Raw genomic sequence first — 17,068 nt, forward strand, 5'->3', positions numbered from 1 at the left:
TGATTTGGGATGTGAATGCTAAAACTTACACATAAGTTCATTAAATGTATAACTTAATTATGAAATCATCTAAATGACACCACCAGAAAATTAATAGATTCAGTTTTTGAGACAATCATTGGTCTGAATTGGTTAATAAAAACTGTCTTAAGAGGTTTTAAAAAAATTTCTAGTGTATTCATCATATTTGTTCTTGTGGAATGGGGGTAAACCACACCATTAAGAGCATAAAATGTAATTTGGAAGAAGTAATTTTAAGATTTGTTTCAGGCCCCAAAATCTAAATAAAAATTGGTGTGGAATCTCAGTGTATGTTTTCTGCCATTGTAAAATTTCTTTTTTAGCATCTTTCTAATATACAATAGGTGAATTTCACAAACATAGTTTCTTTTTACATAGGAATTATGTAAGTTATAAAGTTCCTATAATATTGTCTTCTGGAAATCTTTTCACTTAAACTGAGTTTTTCTTCTGTTACATATATTAAAATCTATTTTAATTTACCGAAGTTTCTAAAATGGTCTACTAATCATGGTTTAATGGAAATAGCGATCTATTGGATTGTCCTCATTCTAATACTTGATGTATTTCGGACAAATCACTTAATCATTATGGACCTTAATTTCTTCAACTACATAAGGGTGGAATTAGATTATTTCCAAGATCTTTAACACTTAAAGCCCTTAAGTTCTTCAATATTAAGTAGAATTTGGTTGTAAAGTCTAAACCTAAATGAGAAAATAGGCTTCTTATTAGTCCTAAAATAACTCATGCTACTTTTATCTTTAATTTTTTAAAATCCTCACCCGAGGATACTTTTTCCGTTGATTTTCAGACAGAGTGGTAGGGAGGGGGAAGAGAAGGAGACAGAGAGAAAAATCAACATCAATTGCTTGCCTCTCAATGCGCCCGACTGGGATTAAACCCACAACCGAGGTACGTGCCCTTGACCAGGAATCATACCCAAGACCCCTCTGAGACCCTTCCGTGTGCAGGCTGAAGCTCTATCCACTGAACTACACAGCCAGGGCTAACATGGGATGTCGAGTTACATTTATACCATAAAAGTTTATCAGGTATAGTGTTCTCTAAACACACATAGGTTAAATCTGCCATATTCTGATTATGGTAAGTTAAAATTCTAATAATTCTAGTTAACCAATTTATGTGAAAATTTACATTAAACTCTGAGTGGATATAGTAGTATATCATTTTAAAGGAATAAAACTTAGCTGTAAGGGAGCACATTACCTTTAACTTGAATGAAAAGAGTTTATATAAAATTGAATTTCAAAATTATTAAAGATTTTTATTTTTATAGTAAAATTGTAGACTAGTTGACAACACATTTATGGGCGATACCATAGTGATGCTCTGGTGGTTAACTCCAACAATGGCTATATACCATATAACAACTGCAAATCTTTTCAAAACAACTCGGGTTTAGGTGTCTGGGAAAGCCTTTTGCATTTGTAGAGAAAAACCATATGAGCTAGTTTTGCTTATTGAGTCAAACTAGCGGGTATTCAAGAAGCTTTTGTTTCCTCTCGATAGTAAAACAAATTACTGATTGCCTTTGTTGAACTGAAAATGTGGGAAGGCTCTAAAGCTCAGTGAGGTGGTACATTCAAAGCAAGTACATTTAAATAAAGCTCTTAGAACTTAATCATACACTTTGCTTTTTTTCTTGAATCTGTTACTCACCAGCAAATATTTAACACATGCAAAAGGGTCAAGGGTCTTTTATGCAGAGCTTTCTGCCATCTTGAGAGAGGAGCTTTGAAGAGATGGCCGAGGTCCACAACCACTCTTAGAATGAGGTCAATATTTTACTAAGAAGCCGTAAGTGAAAGGCCATTATTGAACTATGTAAGTTTTACTAATTCAAAAAACTTTGAAAATGTACAATGACTTTTTTTTACCTTTAATGCTGGAAATTTATTTTTCTTACCCAAGGAAAGGCTTTTATATATTTAGAAGTAAAATGTTATAAATCACCATTCTTGCTCTAAATGAAGTTTGCCTAGCCTTGGTAATTAACAGTCTCCTGCTATATAATGTATGCCCTTCCAGAATAGTGTCAGGTCACTTGCAGAGAATACTCGGTTTAGACTTTTGGCCCTCTGACATTGACCTTGACAATTCTTTCTTTAGAGAAGAGTTTCCATGCTTTTAAGATTCTAAGAGTGTCTAACAGGAGTATAAATTCCCTAGGAGACATCTGTTAAATATGAAATAGAGCTACCAGGGAATAAAAGAAAGGCTAGGACGTAGCAGGAAGCAGTAACATGATTGATGGCTACTTTGGCCATGATGTCATATAGGATAGGCATAATAGAAGGATCTTTAAGTTCGTTTGTGATAATAGAAACATTCTATACTTTAATTGCACACACAATCTGACACGTTGAGGGTGAATAACTATAGCTATGTATATAAAACATCCACTAAGTGCAACCGTGATTAGATGGACTCCTGACTGCGCGAGAGTGATCCCGGAACCTTTCTGCTGGGGATCTTTTACCAGAGGGACCGGAAAAGACGTGGATCCTCTGTCGCGATGTGGGTAGTGCGCAAGCTGAGCTCCTGCGGGAGCCGTTCTTTAGGAGTATGTACATCTAGGTTTCGGGGTACACAGGCTGACTGTTCTCGTTTAACCCCGTCGGCGGGTGAGTACGTGCCGAGGTCCCCCGCACGCGCCCAGCGGGCGGACCCGCTGCTGTGCGCAGGCGCGGAGAGGGCTGCAGGCAGGCGCTGGGCTCCGCTCGGGTTCTGGACGAGACCCGTGCCCACTGCCCGGTCTCGCTTTCGCCCTCCCCTTCCCAGAGGCGGGGAAGAAGAGCTGAGGGCTCGTCCCGGCCGAGGGGAGCGCAGCCCGCGGGCCTCCGCCGTAGAGCCAGCGGCTTTTGTCGCCACTTGGTTGTGGGAGCTCCTTAGGAGCCCCGGCTGCCTGCGCGCCGGAGTCTCAAGGTCGTTGTGCGCTTTCTTCCTGCGCCTGCGGGAAGGGACGCCAGCTGCTGTCTCTTATACAAACACAATAGCGTTGTATTGTGTCTTGTTTGCACTTGTCCTGCCACTCTTGAGGAATAATTTAAGGCAGCTATACCACTTTTTGATTAATAGGTTAATTCAACAGACTGTTGGCAGCGATTAAGAAAATAATGCACTGTACTTGATGCTTGTAGAAAACAGATTATTTGCTCCCAATGTTAACCTGAAAGTTAAGTTTATTCTTTAATGAAGCTCATTTTATAAACATTGCATGCCAGGCACTGGGAATTTTAAAATGAATGATAGCTCAAGGGCCTCTAAAAAATGTTAGGATACAACTAAGATTAGGATATAATGACCAAAAGGAAACGTGAAGGCCCACCAATAGAGTTACGCTGGTCCTCTCATACAGGGAAGACTAGTCTAGCCAACAAAAACGGTGATTGAGCCCTGGCCGGGTGGCTTGGTTGAAGCGTAGTCCCATACCCCAAAAGGATTGCGGGTTGGATTCCTGGTTAGGGCACATATCTAGATTTTGGGTTCAATCCCTGGTGGGGGCATCTACTGGAGGCAACTAATGGAGCTTGCGTGTTCTCTCTCCTCTCTCTCTCTCTCTCTCTCTCTCTCTCTCTCTCCCTCTCTCCCTCCTGCCCCCCCCTCCAATCAATCCTATATAATAAAACCCTAATATGCAAATTGACCAAACAGGATGTCCAGTGGCTATGACAAACACCAAGGGCCAGAAGCTCAACACAGGAGCTGCCCGCTGGTGGTCAGTGCGCTCCCATAGGGGGAGTGCTGCTCAGCCAGAAGCTGAGGTCATGGCTGGTGAGCACAGCGGGAGCCTCGCTGACAAGCGTAGCAGTAGTGGTGGGAGTCTCCTGCCTCTGCTGCAGGTTGGCCGTAAGGAGCGAGGTGTCCCCGACTGCAGAGTGATGTCTGACTGCTGACCCCGACTGGGAGAGGGTGCAGGCCAGGCCGAGGGACACCCCCCTCCAGTGCATAAATTTCGTGCACCAGGCCTCTATAAAAACATATTCTTGGGTGAGGATGAAAAAACAAAAAGGAATGATTTAAATCAATGTGTATCCACCTGGATATAGTATTAAGAAAGTGTTATAAATCAGTGTGTATTATGAACGTAGAGCTATATACATGGAGATAGAATAGAGATACATAAAAATTTTAGTAGTGACTATCTGGTGGAGTTGGTGATCTATTGTTTAATCATATACTTTTTGAAATTAATTTCAGTAAACATGTTTTTTATAATCAGAAATTTAGAAAAAAATACAGTGTAACTATTTCCAAATATTGGGAGTGAACATAGAAGGAGCACCTAATACATATTTGGGATCATGTAATCCTCTTAAACGGCTATATAGGGAGTTGTCTTGAAAGAGTTGGCCAGTTTTAGAAGCCGGTAGAGTGGCCAAAGGCACCAGCTTGAATATCTGTGAGGAGGTTTCTGGGAAACTGCAAAGTGTTCCTTGAAAAGTAGTGTAGATGGAGGGCTGCAAATGAGAGCAGAATGGCAAGGGATGAGAGAGTAGACTTTTTGGGCCATGACAAGTCCTGAAAGGCCAGGCATACCTCCTGTGGTTGACTATTTTGAGGACAGTGGGAAATGACAGAAGAAGCAACATAATCAGGCTTGTTTTTAAGAAATAACACTTGGCCTGGCTGGCGTGGCTCAGTGGTTGAGTGTTGACTTATGAACCAGGAGGTCATGGGATCGATCTCCGTTCAGGGCACATGCCCAGGTTGCAGGCTTGATCCCCAGTGGGGACTGTATAGGAGGCAGCCAATTGATGATTCTCTCTCATCATTGAAGTTTCTGTCTCTCCCTTTCCCTTCCTCTCTGGAATCAATAAAATATATTTTTTTAAAAATTAAGAACTAACCCTTGGCAGTTGTATAGAAAGTGGCACAGAGGCAGGCAAGACTAAGCTCCATGAGGCTTTAGAGTAGTCCAGATAATAAATGGTGATTGCTGGCCTAAGATATTGGCAGGGTATGGGTTTTGTTCACTATCAATGTGATACCTTATAGGGGCTGGATAAATGACTTTTGAAGTAAATGAAATTTCCCTCCATTACTTTAAAATCTCAAATACAAGAAAGATCACAGATTCTGGTAGAGAAGGAATTGGTAGCATCCTATTTATTAATACAAACTGACTTGTTTCTCTCAATTACGGTGAGGTGTTTTTTAAAGCCCTTGAGAATTCTGGCAATACTAATGACTGAGGGACTAATTTGCTAGATATGAGGGAGGTAAGAGGGGAGGTGAGAGAGAGATAGCGGTCATGACTGAGTAGAGAGCAGGAAGGCTCTGAGGCTCAGTTTCATAATAATACCTTATTCCTTACCTATATGTTACAGTTTACATAATTATCTAATATCTCATTTACCTACCTAAAGTCATAAAGGAGGTCGTATTTGAACTGGGTCTTAAAAGGTAGTCAGGTAGGTAGGTAGTACAGATAAAGACAAGACATGAAATATAAATAATATAACCATTTGTCTTGGAATTGCTGTAATAAAATACCTGGCTGCCTTAGCAATTACAGAAATTTTTTTTTATGGTTCTGAAGACTGGGAAACCCAAGATTCTGTATCTGGTGAGAGCCCACTTCCTGGTTCAGAGATGGAGCCTTCTTGTTCTGTCCTCTGGGATCTCTTTTATAAGGCCACCAAACCAGTCATGAGGGCTCCACCCTCGTGAGCTAATCACCTTGCAAAGGTCCCATCGCATGCCATCACCTTGGGGGTTACACTATGAATTTGGGGGGGCAGGGGGGTTAAGGACACAAACATTCAGACCATCACACCATTATACTTAAGGAAAGACACAAACTCATGATAAATTAGCACTACTTGGAGATACCATTTTCATCTATTAGATTAGCAAAGATAAGAAGGTGTGATAATACATTTCATGGTGACTATCCATGTGCTATCACTGTGGGGAAACCAACATTAGGAATTCTCATCTATTATCCGTGGGGTTAAACATCTGTCAGTGGCAATTACTAATGAATAAGTGCACATGCCATCTGACACAATTCCTGGGGTTTTATCTGCAGGTGCTCTCAAACATGCATACATATATGAAATTACTTATGTAATTCAGTCTTATGTTTTTGGAATAGCAAGAAATTAGAAATAACCTAAACAAATGTCCATTAATAGGGGACAGTGCAAGTAAATTATGAGATAAGCATATAATGGGTTAGCATCAGCCCTAAAAAAAGAATGTTCTTTGTTATGAAGAAAACCTCCTAAAATACATTGTTAGGTTAAAAAGAAAGTAAGATGTAGAACAGTGATGGCGAACCTATGACGTGCGTGTCAGAGGTGACACGCGAACTCATTTTTTTGGTTAATTTTTCTTTGTAAAATGGCATTTAAATATATAAAATAAATACCAAAAATATAAGTCTTTGTTTTACTATGGTTGCAAATATCAAAAAATTTCTATATGTGACACGGCACCAGAGTTAAGTTAGGGTTTTTCAAAATGCGGACACGCCGAGCTCAAAAGGTTCGCCATCACTGGTGTAGAAGAATGTGTTTACTTGTTATATTTTGTATTAAAATAAAAGAAATTGATACACAAAAATTATATATGTCTAAAATATCTCTGGAAGCTTACATACAAATCTAGTAACATTGGTTGCCTCCAGAGAGAGAAACTGGATAACTGGAGTCAGGGGATAAGAGAGATGCTTTGTAGTGAGTCTCTTTTTCCTTTTCTTTTTTTTAAATTTTTTTTATTGATTAAGTTATTACATATGTGTCCTTATCCCCACATTACCCCCCATCCCCCCACTCATGCCCTCATCCCCCTGTTGTCTGTGTCCATTGGTTAGGTCTATATGCTTGCATATAAGTCCTTTGGTTGATCTCTCCCCGTTCCCCCCACCCTCCCCTACCTTCCCTCTGAGGTTTGATGGTCTGATCGATGCTTCTCTGTCTCTGGATCTGTTTTTGTTCATCAGTTTATGTTGTTCATTATAGTCCATAAATGATTTTAAATATACTTTTATTGATTTCATAGAGGAAGGGAGAGGGAGAGAGATATAGAAACATCACACACCCTTTACTGCATACCCTTTACTGGGGAATCGAGCCTGCAACCTGGGCATGTGCCCTTGAACAGAATCAAATCCGGGACCCTTCAGTCCGAGGCCAACGCTCTATCCACTGAGCCAAACCAGCCTAGGGCGCCTCTTTGTACTTTTAATTTAAAATGTTTTATTTTGACCTTGGCCCTGGCCAGATTAGAACGTCATCCCTACACACCAAGATTGTGGGTTTAATCTCTGGTTGGGGCACATATAAGGATCAACCAGTGAGCCCTGACCAGTGTCTCTCAGTGGTTAGAGCATCCACCCGCTTCCAAAGATCTCGGGTTTGATTACTGGTCAAGGGCATGAACCTGGTTTGCAGGCTTGTTGCCTAGTCCCAGTCGGGCGTGTGCGGGAGGCAACCAATGTGTCTCTCTCACATTGATGTTTCTCTCCCCCTCCTCTCTTCCTTCTTTCCACTCTTTCTAAAAGTCAATGGAAAAAATATCCTCATGTGAGGATTACCAAAAACAAACAAACAAACAAACAAACAAAAACACTCAACCAACGAATGCATAAATTTGTGGAACAACAAATGGATTTCTCCCTTCCTCTCCCTTCCTCTCTCTCTCTCTCTCTCTCTCTCTCTCTCTCTCTCTCTCTCTCTCTCCCCCACATCCCTCTCTCCGTCTTCCTCTCTCTCTAAAATCAATCAATAAAATTTTTATTTAGAAATAATTTAATACAAGAATTTGCAAAGATAGTAGAGAAATTTCCATATGCTCTTCACCACTTCCTTAGTGATAACATCTTAACCTAACTATAATACATTGTCAAAACCACAATTGACATTAGTATAAAACAATTAAAGTACAGCCGAAACCGGTTTGGCTCAGTGGATAGAGCGTCGGCCTGTGGACTGAGGGGTCCCGGGTTCGATTCCGGTCAAGGGCATGTACCTGGGTTGCGGGCATATCCCCAGTAGGAGATGTGCAGGAGGCAGCTGATCGATGTTTCTCTCTCACCGATGTTTCTAACTCTCTATCTCTCTCCCTTCCTCTCTGTAAAAAAATCAATAAAATATATTTAAAAACAAAAAAAACAAAAAACAATTAAAGTACAGACCTAATTTAGATTTTGCCACATTTACATGAACTCATTTGTGTGTGTGTGTGTGTGTGTGTGTGTGTGTGACCACATGTAAAAATTTGTGTGTGTGTGTGTGTGTGTGTGTGTGTGACCACATGTAAAAATTTGTGTATCAACTACCATAATCAGGATACAGAGCTGTTCTATAATCACAAAGAAATCTCAAGGTACCACTCCTTTACAATCAGACTCTAACCCCAACCTTAACCCTTGGCAATCACTGATCTGTTCTTTATTACTAGAATTTTGTCATTTCAACAGTGTTATATAAATGGAATTGTATAATATGTACCTTTTTTAAAAATATTTTTTTATTGATTTCAGAGAGGAAGGGAGAGGGACAGTGATAGAAACATCAATGATGAGAGAGACTCATTGATCAGCTACCTCCTGCATGCCCCCTACTGGGGATTGAGCCCACAATCCGGGCATGTGCCTTGACCAGAGTTGAACCTGGAACCCTTTAGTCCTCAGGCAGACGCTCTGTCCACTGAGCCAAACCAGCTAGGGCTAGTCTCTTTAATATTATGTTAGCTATTCTATTTCCTTTGCCTTTTCTTTCTTTTTTTTTAATATATTTTTTATTGATTAAGATATTACATATGTGTCCTTGTCCCCACGTTACCCTCTACCCCCAACCCCCCCCCCGCTCATGCCCTCACCCCCCCGTTGTCCATGTCCATTGATTAGGCCTATATGCTTGCATATAAGTCCTTTGGTTGATCATTCCCCCTTACCCCCACCCTCCCCTACCTTCCCTCCAAGGCCCGACAGTCCAATCAATGCCTCTCCGTCTCTGGATCAGTCCTTGTTCATCAGCTTATGTTGTTCATTATATTCCACAAATGAGTGAGATCCTGTGGTATTTTATCCGCTCTCCAGTTCCATCCATGCTGTGGCAAATGGTAAGAGTTCCTTTTTCTTCTTCCTGTTCTTAAAGAATACCTTTCAGCATTTCATATAATGCTGGTTTGGTGGTGATGAACTCCTTTAGCTTTTTCTTATCCGTGAAGCTCTTTATCTGACCTTCTATTCTGAATGATAGCTTTGCTGGATAAAGTAATCTTGGTTGCAGGTTCTTGCTATTCATCACTTTGAATATTTCTTGCCACTCTCTTCTGGCCTGCATGGTTTCTGTTGAGAAATCAGCTGACAGTCATATGGGTACTCCCTTGTAGGTAACTGACTGTCTTTCTCTTGCTGCTTTAAGATTCTCTCTTTATCTTTTGCTCTTGGCATTTTAATTATGATGTGTCTTGGTGTGGTCCTCTTTGGATTCCTTTTGTTTGGGGTTCTCTGCGCTTCCTGGACTTGTAAGTCCATTTCTTTCACCAGGTGGGGGAAGTTTTCTGTCATTATTTCTTCAAAAAGGTTTTCAATATCTTGCCCTCTCTCTCCTTCTGGTACCCCTATAATTCTGATGTTGGTATGCTTGAAGTTGTCCCAGAGGTTCCTTACACTATCTTCATATTTTTGGAATCTCTTTTCTTTTTTCTTTTTCGGTTGGGTATTTTTTGTTTCTTTGTATTTCAAATCTTTGACTTGATTCTTGGGATCCTCTTGTCTGCTGTTGGATCTCTGTAAATTATTCTTTATTTCAGTCAGCGTATGCTTAATTTCTAGTTGGTCCTTTTTCATGTCCTCCATGGTCTCACTATACTTATTGAGGGATTCATTAAATTTATCGGCGGTTTCCATAAAATTCTTGAAAAACCTTATAAACGTGGCCTTGAACTCTATATCCAGTCGTTTGCTTTCCTCCATTTCTGCCATTTGTGACCTGTTTCTTTGTCTCCGCATTTTGGCTGCTTCCCTGTGTTGATAGAGTGGCCCTGCGTGCCAGGTGTCTTGTAGGGCCCAGTGGCTCAGCCTCCCCAGTTACCTGGGGTGGACACTCTTGGTGCACTCTTGGTGCCTTGGTTGTTGTAGGATCACTGGGAGGAATTGACCTCCAGGCCAATTGGCTGTGAGAATCAGCTGTGTCTAAAGTGGGAGAACTTCTGTGCTGAAGACACCCTTCTGGGGCAAGACTTGCTTCAGTGGGGCTTTGGTGCTCACTGAGTCTGCTCCCTGAGTGTGTCCCTTATGGATCTGAGGAGTTGCAATCTGGATGGTCCCCCTCTGACCACTGGGTATAGTGGCTCCTGGATCTAAGGAGGTGCTAATTCAGCCTCTGCCTGAGGCCACACAGCAGGAGCCACGAAGAGGCTCAGCTGTGAAGCAATGCAAGCCGCTGCGGGGCCTTGGGCCTTCTCTTGGAAGTTCCGGGTCTGCCTGGCTCGGCTGCAGTTAGGTACATTCACATGCAAAAGCCTCTGCTGCAGCCTGGGTGGGGCGGGGTCTCAGGGAATCAAAGGGCGGATCAAGGAGCTATGGCTGATTCTCCGCCCGGAGTCGCGGGTCTCAGTGACCCGCTAATTGCTGCAAGCACCTCTGAGGGAAAGCCGCCTTCAAGTTCGCCCGCTGCCGGACAGACCAGCTTCTCCCTGCGTGAGTCCTGGGTCCCCAGAGACTTCCCGGAACCGGAGTTCAGAGCAGTCGGGAGCTTGTGATTCAAAAAGACAGCCGCATCCTCAGGTGCCACCCCCTTTACTCGCGCGTGCGCGAGCTGCCGTACCTCTGCACTTGTACCTCTGCACTTCACCTCCGCAGCTCCTCTGGCTCTCAGCGTGCTTTTCTTTCCTTCTAGTTGTAGAATTTACACTCAGCCAGCCTTCCTGTTGTTCTAGATGATGTCTGCTCTGTCCTTTGCGGTAATTTTCAATTGTTGTGGGAGGCGGCAATTTCCCGGTGTTTACCTATGCCGCCATCTTAGTTTCTTCCTTCCTTTGCCTTTTCATATAAATTTTAGAATTAGCTTGTCTATTATAAAAAAAAAGGCTATTGGGATTTTGATAGAAATTGTGTTGAACATATAGATCATTTTGGGGAGAATTGATATTGAGTTTTCCAATTCAAAAACCAATTAAGTCTCACCATTCATTAGGTTGCCTTTGATTTCTTCTATCAGTGTTTTATATAGATTTTCAGCATGTAGACCCTATACATGTTTTGTTAAATTTATACAACAATTGAAGTAAATCATTCTTTTTAGGACTGATTTTATTATTATTATTGATACTAGAGGCCCGGTGCACAAAAATTTGTGCACTCGGGGGTGGGGGGGAGGGTTCCCTCAGCCCGGCCTCTGCCCTCTCACAATCTGGGACTCCTCAGGGGATGACCACCTGCTGGCTTAGGCCCGCTCCCGGGAGATTGGGCCTAAGCTGGCAGTCAGACATCCCTCTGGCAGCCCGGGAGCCCTCGGGGGATGTCCACTTGCCAGCGGGGAGCAGGCCTAAGCTGCAGTCGAACATCCTTAGCTCTGCTGAGGAGGCGGGAGAGGCTCCCGCCACCACTGCTATACTGGCAGCTGTCAGCCTGGCTTGTGGCTGAGCAGAGCTCCCCCTGTGGGAGTGCACTGACCACCAGGGGGCAGCGCCTGCATTGAGCATCTGCCCCCTGGTGGTCAGTGTGTGTCATAGTGACCAGTCATTCCCAGTCATTCTGCTGTTAGGGTCAATTTGCATATTACTCTTTTATTATATAGGATAGAGGCCTGGTGCATGGGTGGGGGCCGGCTGGTTTGCCCTGAAGGGTGTCCCGGATCAGGGTGGGGGTTCTGCTGGGGTGCCTGGCCAGCCTGGGCGAGGGGCTGAGGGCCGTTTTCAGGCTGGCCACACTCCCTTCAGGGAGGAGGGTCCTGCTGGGGTGCCTGGCCAGCCCGGGTGAGGGGCTGATGGCTGTTTGCAGGCTGGCCAAGCCCCCCAGCGGGGACCCTCACCCCATGAGGGTGTGGCCAGCCTGGGTGAAGGGCTGATGGCTGTTTGCAGGCTGGCCACAGCCCCTTCAGTGTGGGGGTCCCCACTGGGGTGCCTGGCCAGCCTGGGTGAGGGGCTGATGGCTGTTTGCAGGCTGGCCACAGCACCTTCAGTGTGGGGGTCCCCACTGGGGTGCCTGGCCAGCCTGGGTGAGGGGCTGATGGCTGTTTGCAGGCTGGCCAAGTTCTCCAGCGGGGACTCTCACCCCATGATGGTGTGGCCATCCTGGGTGAGGGGCTGATGGCTGTTTGCAGGCTGGCCACTGCCTCCAGCCACCCAAACTCCCTGTGGAGGCTGGCTGGAAGCAGGTATCTGGGATTTATTTATCTTCTATAATTGAAACTTTGTTGCCTGGAGCGGAGGCCACAGCTGGCCAGGGCAGGCGGGAAGCTTGACTGCCTCCATTGCCGGGGCAACCAAGCCTCCTGCTTGCTCCAGCTCCATGGCTACCGGCCGCCACCTTGGTTGGGTTAATTTGCATATAGTTCCTCTGAGTGGCTGGTGGGAGTGGCTTGGGGCATAGTGGAGGTGCAGTCAATTTGCCTGTTTCTCTTTTATTAGATTAGATTATTATTAGAGAGAGAGAGAGAGAGAGAGAGAGAGAAAGAGAGACAGGAGGAGACATTGATGTGAGAGAGAAACATCAATTGGTTGCCTCCTACATGCACCCTTGTGGGAGATCAAACCTGCAGTCTACGTACATGCCCTGACTTGGAATCAAACCTGCTATGTTTTGGTATTTAGTAAGATGCTCCAACCAACTGGCCAGGGCTTTTGGAATGATTTTAAATGGTATATCATTTTGGGTTTTGCTTTCCAAGTGTTTATTGTTGGTAGTATACAGAAACAATTGACATTTTTGTGTGTGTTGATCTTGTAATCTGTGACCTTGCTGAACTCACATATGAGTTTCAGGAGCTTTTTTTTTTTTCCAAATAAGGAAAATTCTGTATGCCTTTTATTTCCTTCTTTTTTTCTTGTTGCCTTATTGCACTTGCTAAAATTTTTAGTGCTGTGTTAGATAAGAGTCATTAGAATGGGCATTCTTGCCTTGTTGCTGATGTTAGGGGTAAAGCACTTAGTTTTTCACCATTAAGTACTATGTGAGCTGTAGGAATTTTATGGATGCTCTATAGCAGCGGTTCTCAACCTGTGGGTCGCGACCCCTTTGGGGGTCAAACGACCCTTTCACAGGGGTCGCCTAAGACCATCAGGAAAACACATATATAATTACATATTGTTTTTGTGATTTATCACTATGCTTTAATTATGTTCAATTTGTAACAATGAAATTGGGGATCACCACAACATGAGGAACTGTACTAAAGGGTCATGGCATTAGGAAGGTTGAGAACCACTGCTCTATAGATGGAAGAATTTTCCTTCTATTCTTAGTTTGCTGAGAATTTTTAATCATATGTAGGTGTGGTTTTGTCAGATGTTTTATCCATATCAGGTAAGATTATGTGGTTTTTCTTCTTTTAATTAATATGGTAGATTACATTCATTTTCTAATATGGAACTAAGTGTTGCATAGCTGGAATAAGTCCCACTTGGCTGTGCTATAGTATTCTTTTTACATGTTGCTGTATTCTATTTACTAATTATTGAGAATTTTTGTGTCTGTTCATGAGAGAAATTGGTCTCTGGTTTTCTTTCTGTGCCAGCTTTGTTTGGCTTTCTTATCAGAGTAATGCTGACTTTATAAAATGAGTTGGGAGGTGTTCCTCTTATTTTTAGAAGAAATTGGGTAGAATAGATTGTTTTCTTCTTCTTTAAGTGTTTGGTAGAATTCACCAGGGAAGCAATCCGAGCCTGGAGATTTATTTTTCAGAAGATTTTAACTATGAATTCAACTTCTTTAGTAGTTATAGGACTATTCAGGCTATGTGTTTCATCTTGTATGGGTTTTAGTAATTGGTGATTTTCATGGAATTGGTTCATTTTGTCTAAACTGTAGAACTTCTCTGTGTAGAGTTTTTAGTATTCCCTGATCATTCTTTTTATGCCTCTAGAGTTGATAGTGATATCCCCTCTTTAATTTCTGATATTGGTAATATAGGTCTTCTCTTTCTTTGTCAGCCTTACTAGAAGCTTATTAATTTTAGTGATCTTTGAAAGGAACTAACTTTTGCCTTGATTTATTTTATCTATTCTGTTTTATTTTAATTACTAGAGATCCGGTGCATGGAATTCATGCACGGATGCTGTCCCTAAGCCTGGCCAGTGATCAAAGCGCGAGCATCTGGCATGGAAGGGCAGGTTCCAGCTGACCCCTGGGCCCTGGGCAGCACCTGGGCCCCGCGCCCTCCTCCGCCTGAGTTAAAACGCCTGAGTCCCCATGTGGAGATGCAATGAGTGCGGCCAGATGCAGCAGGCCTGTGCACAGCATGGGCCTCTGAGCCGCCCAGTGGTGCCACACAGAAGCCAGGCAGGCAGTGCGCTCTCTCCCAGCTGGCCTTGCAGACTGGCTCCTGCATGACCTATGGGGAGCCCAACTGGCCCCTGCGGTCCTGGTGTCTGTGGCCCAGCTAACCCAGAAGAGGCTGCACGGGTGCAGGGTGGGCTCCTCGTGGGCACCCAGCATGTGAGCTCTGGCGTCCCAGGGGAGGATAGCAGGGAAAGTGAGAGTGAGCTTGGTGGACACCCTGCATTCTCACCTCACCTCTGTCCCCGTCACCTCTGCCCCCAGGTAGCCGGCAACAGGTCGCAGCGCGCTGCCCCATGTTGGTCAGCAAACATCATAGTGAGCAGTCGAACTCCCAGTCTCCCGGTCGAATGACTGCCTGAGGGGACTTTGCATATTAGGCTTTTATTATATAAGACTAGCGGCCCAGTGTATGAAATTTGTGCACTGGGGGGGAGGGGGAGGTTGTCCCTCAGCCCAGCCTGCACCCTCTCCAAGCTGGGACCCCTCGAGGGATGTCTGACTATTGGTTTAGGCCCAATCCTCCCCTGCAGGCCTGGTCCCCCCCCACCAACTGCCCTCCCCTGCCGGCCTGGTTGCCCCTAACTGCCCTCCCCTGCTGGCCTGGTCCCCCCAATTGCCCTCCTCTGCTGGCCCGGTCGCCCAATTGCCCTCTCCTGCCAGTCTGGTTGCCCCCAACTGCCCTCCCCTGGTGGCCTGGTTGCCCCTAACTGCCCTCCCCTGCCGGCCATCTAATGGTGGCCATCTTGTGACCACATGGTGGTGGCCATCTTGTGCAAGGGTGTGACGGTCAATTTGCATCTTACCTCTTTATTATATAGTAATATTAATATCTACATTTAAAAAATATATTTTTATTTATTTCAGAGAGGAAGAGAGAGGGATAGGGCGATAGAAACATCAGTGATGAGAGAGAATCATTGGTTGGCTGCCTCCTGCACACCCCCTTCTGGGGATCAAGCCCACAACCCCAAGCATGTGCCCTTGACCAGAATCGAACCTGGGACCCTTCAGTCTGTAGGCCAATGCTCTATCCACTGAGCCAAACCAGCTAGGGCATTAATATCTACTTTTATCATTATTTTCTTTTGTCTGCTTGCTTTGGGTTTATTTTACTTTCTTTTTTCTAGTTTGTTGAGGTGGTAATTTAGATTGTTGACCTGAGACCTTTCCTTTTTTCTAATATGCATATTTAGTGCTATAAGTTTCCCTTTAAATACTGCTTTAACTATGTCTATAGATTTTTATATATTGTATCTTTTTTTAAAAATATATTTTATTGATTTTTTACAGAGAGAAAGGGAGAGAGATAGAGAGTTAGAAACATCGATGAGAGAGAAACATCGATCAGCTGCCTCCTGCACATCTCCTTCTGGGGATGTGCCCGCAACCCAGGTACATGCCCTTGACTGGAATCGAACCCGGGACCTTTCAGTCCCCAGGCTGACCCTCTATCCACTGAGCCAAACCGGTTTCGGCTATTGTATCTTTTATTTCAGCTTTGTTTTTCTGAGACTTTGTCTTGACTCATGGATTGTTTATAATTGTGTTGTTTAATTGCTAAGTGTTTTGTTCTTTTCATGTTATCTTTCTGTTATTTATTTCTGGTTTGAGTCCACTACAGTCAGAGAACATAGTTTATATGATTTCACTTCTCTCAAAGTTGTGAAGGTTTCTTTTATATCTCAGGATATGGTCTATCATTCTGAATGCTCCATACATACTTGAAAGAATGTACATTTTGTTTTTGTTTGGGTGGAATGTTTTATAAATTTCAATTAGATGGTGCCCTGATCTAATTGGGTGGCTCAGTTGGTTGGAGTTTCATCCCATACATAAAAAAGGTTGCGAGTTTGATTTCTGGTCAGGGCACATACCAAAGTTTTGGGTTCGATCCCTAGTTGTGGCATGTATCAATCAATGTCTCTCTCTCTCTTCCCCTCGCCCCCTCTGAAATCAATAAACATATCCTCAGGTAAGAATTTTAAAAAATTCAATTAGATCTTGTTGGTTGGTGTTATTCACTTCTTCTGTATTCTTGTTGATCTTCTGTCTAGTGGCACTATCAATTACTGAGAAAAGGGTGTTGAAATTTCCAAATATAGCTATAGATTATTTCTCCTCTTAGTTCTATTTTTGCTTCACATGTTTTGAAAACCTTGTTTGGCATATACACATTTAGGATTGGTTTATTTTCTTGGTGGATTGTCCTTCTTATCATAATGTAATAAACATGGTAATTTTCTTTGCTATAAGGTGTACTTTGTCTAAATGCTTTTGAACAGTTGAATGTTCTGCAGCAGAGTAAGTAGCTCATAAAGCAGGTCCCTACGTAAGTTTGAATATATGAACTAGATGAGTGCTATTTTAAAATGTTTTATACCACAGTTTTTTCTTCTGTAAAGGGTGTTGAACATATGTATATGTCCATTTTATGTAGCTAACATGGAAGTGACAGAATTTGAACTAGTTTTGACATATAATCACAGAATCAGTATTACCCTAGTTTAGAAGGTAATATAGTTGTTTTTAACTTTATTTAATAGTTGACACTAATACAGATGCCCT

The 17,068-nt window shown here is 43.2% G+C and overlaps 1 protein-coding gene across 3 annotated transcripts in view; it reads left to right on the forward strand.

Annotated features, from left to right (window-relative positions):
* The first annotated feature begins 1,949 nt into the window (after positions 1–1,949).
* The window catches only part of COQ3 (coenzyme Q3, methyltransferase), a 30,210-nt gene continuing 15,091 nt past the window's right edge, over positions 1,950–17,068 (forward strand). The window contains exon 1 of one of the 3 annotated variants that reach the window (XM_036316192.1): positions 1,950–2,669. In XM_036316192.1, the coding sequence (XP_036172085.1) occupies positions 2,561–2,669 (109 nt within the window). In that variant the 5' untranslated portion in view covers positions 1,950–2,560. Of the gene's footprint in view, positions 2,670–9,097; positions 9,118–17,068 lie in introns of those variants that run through there. The other 2 variants (XM_036316191.1, XM_036316194.1) reach the window with 2 other exon arrangements.

This window comes from Myotis myotis, unplaced genomic scaffold, assembly GCF_014108235.1.
Source record: "Myotis myotis isolate mMyoMyo1 unplaced genomic scaffold, mMyoMyo1.p scaffold_m19_p_7, whole genome shotgun sequence".
NCBI lineage: Eukaryota > Metazoa > Chordata > Mammalia > Chiroptera > Vespertilionidae > Myotis > Myotis myotis.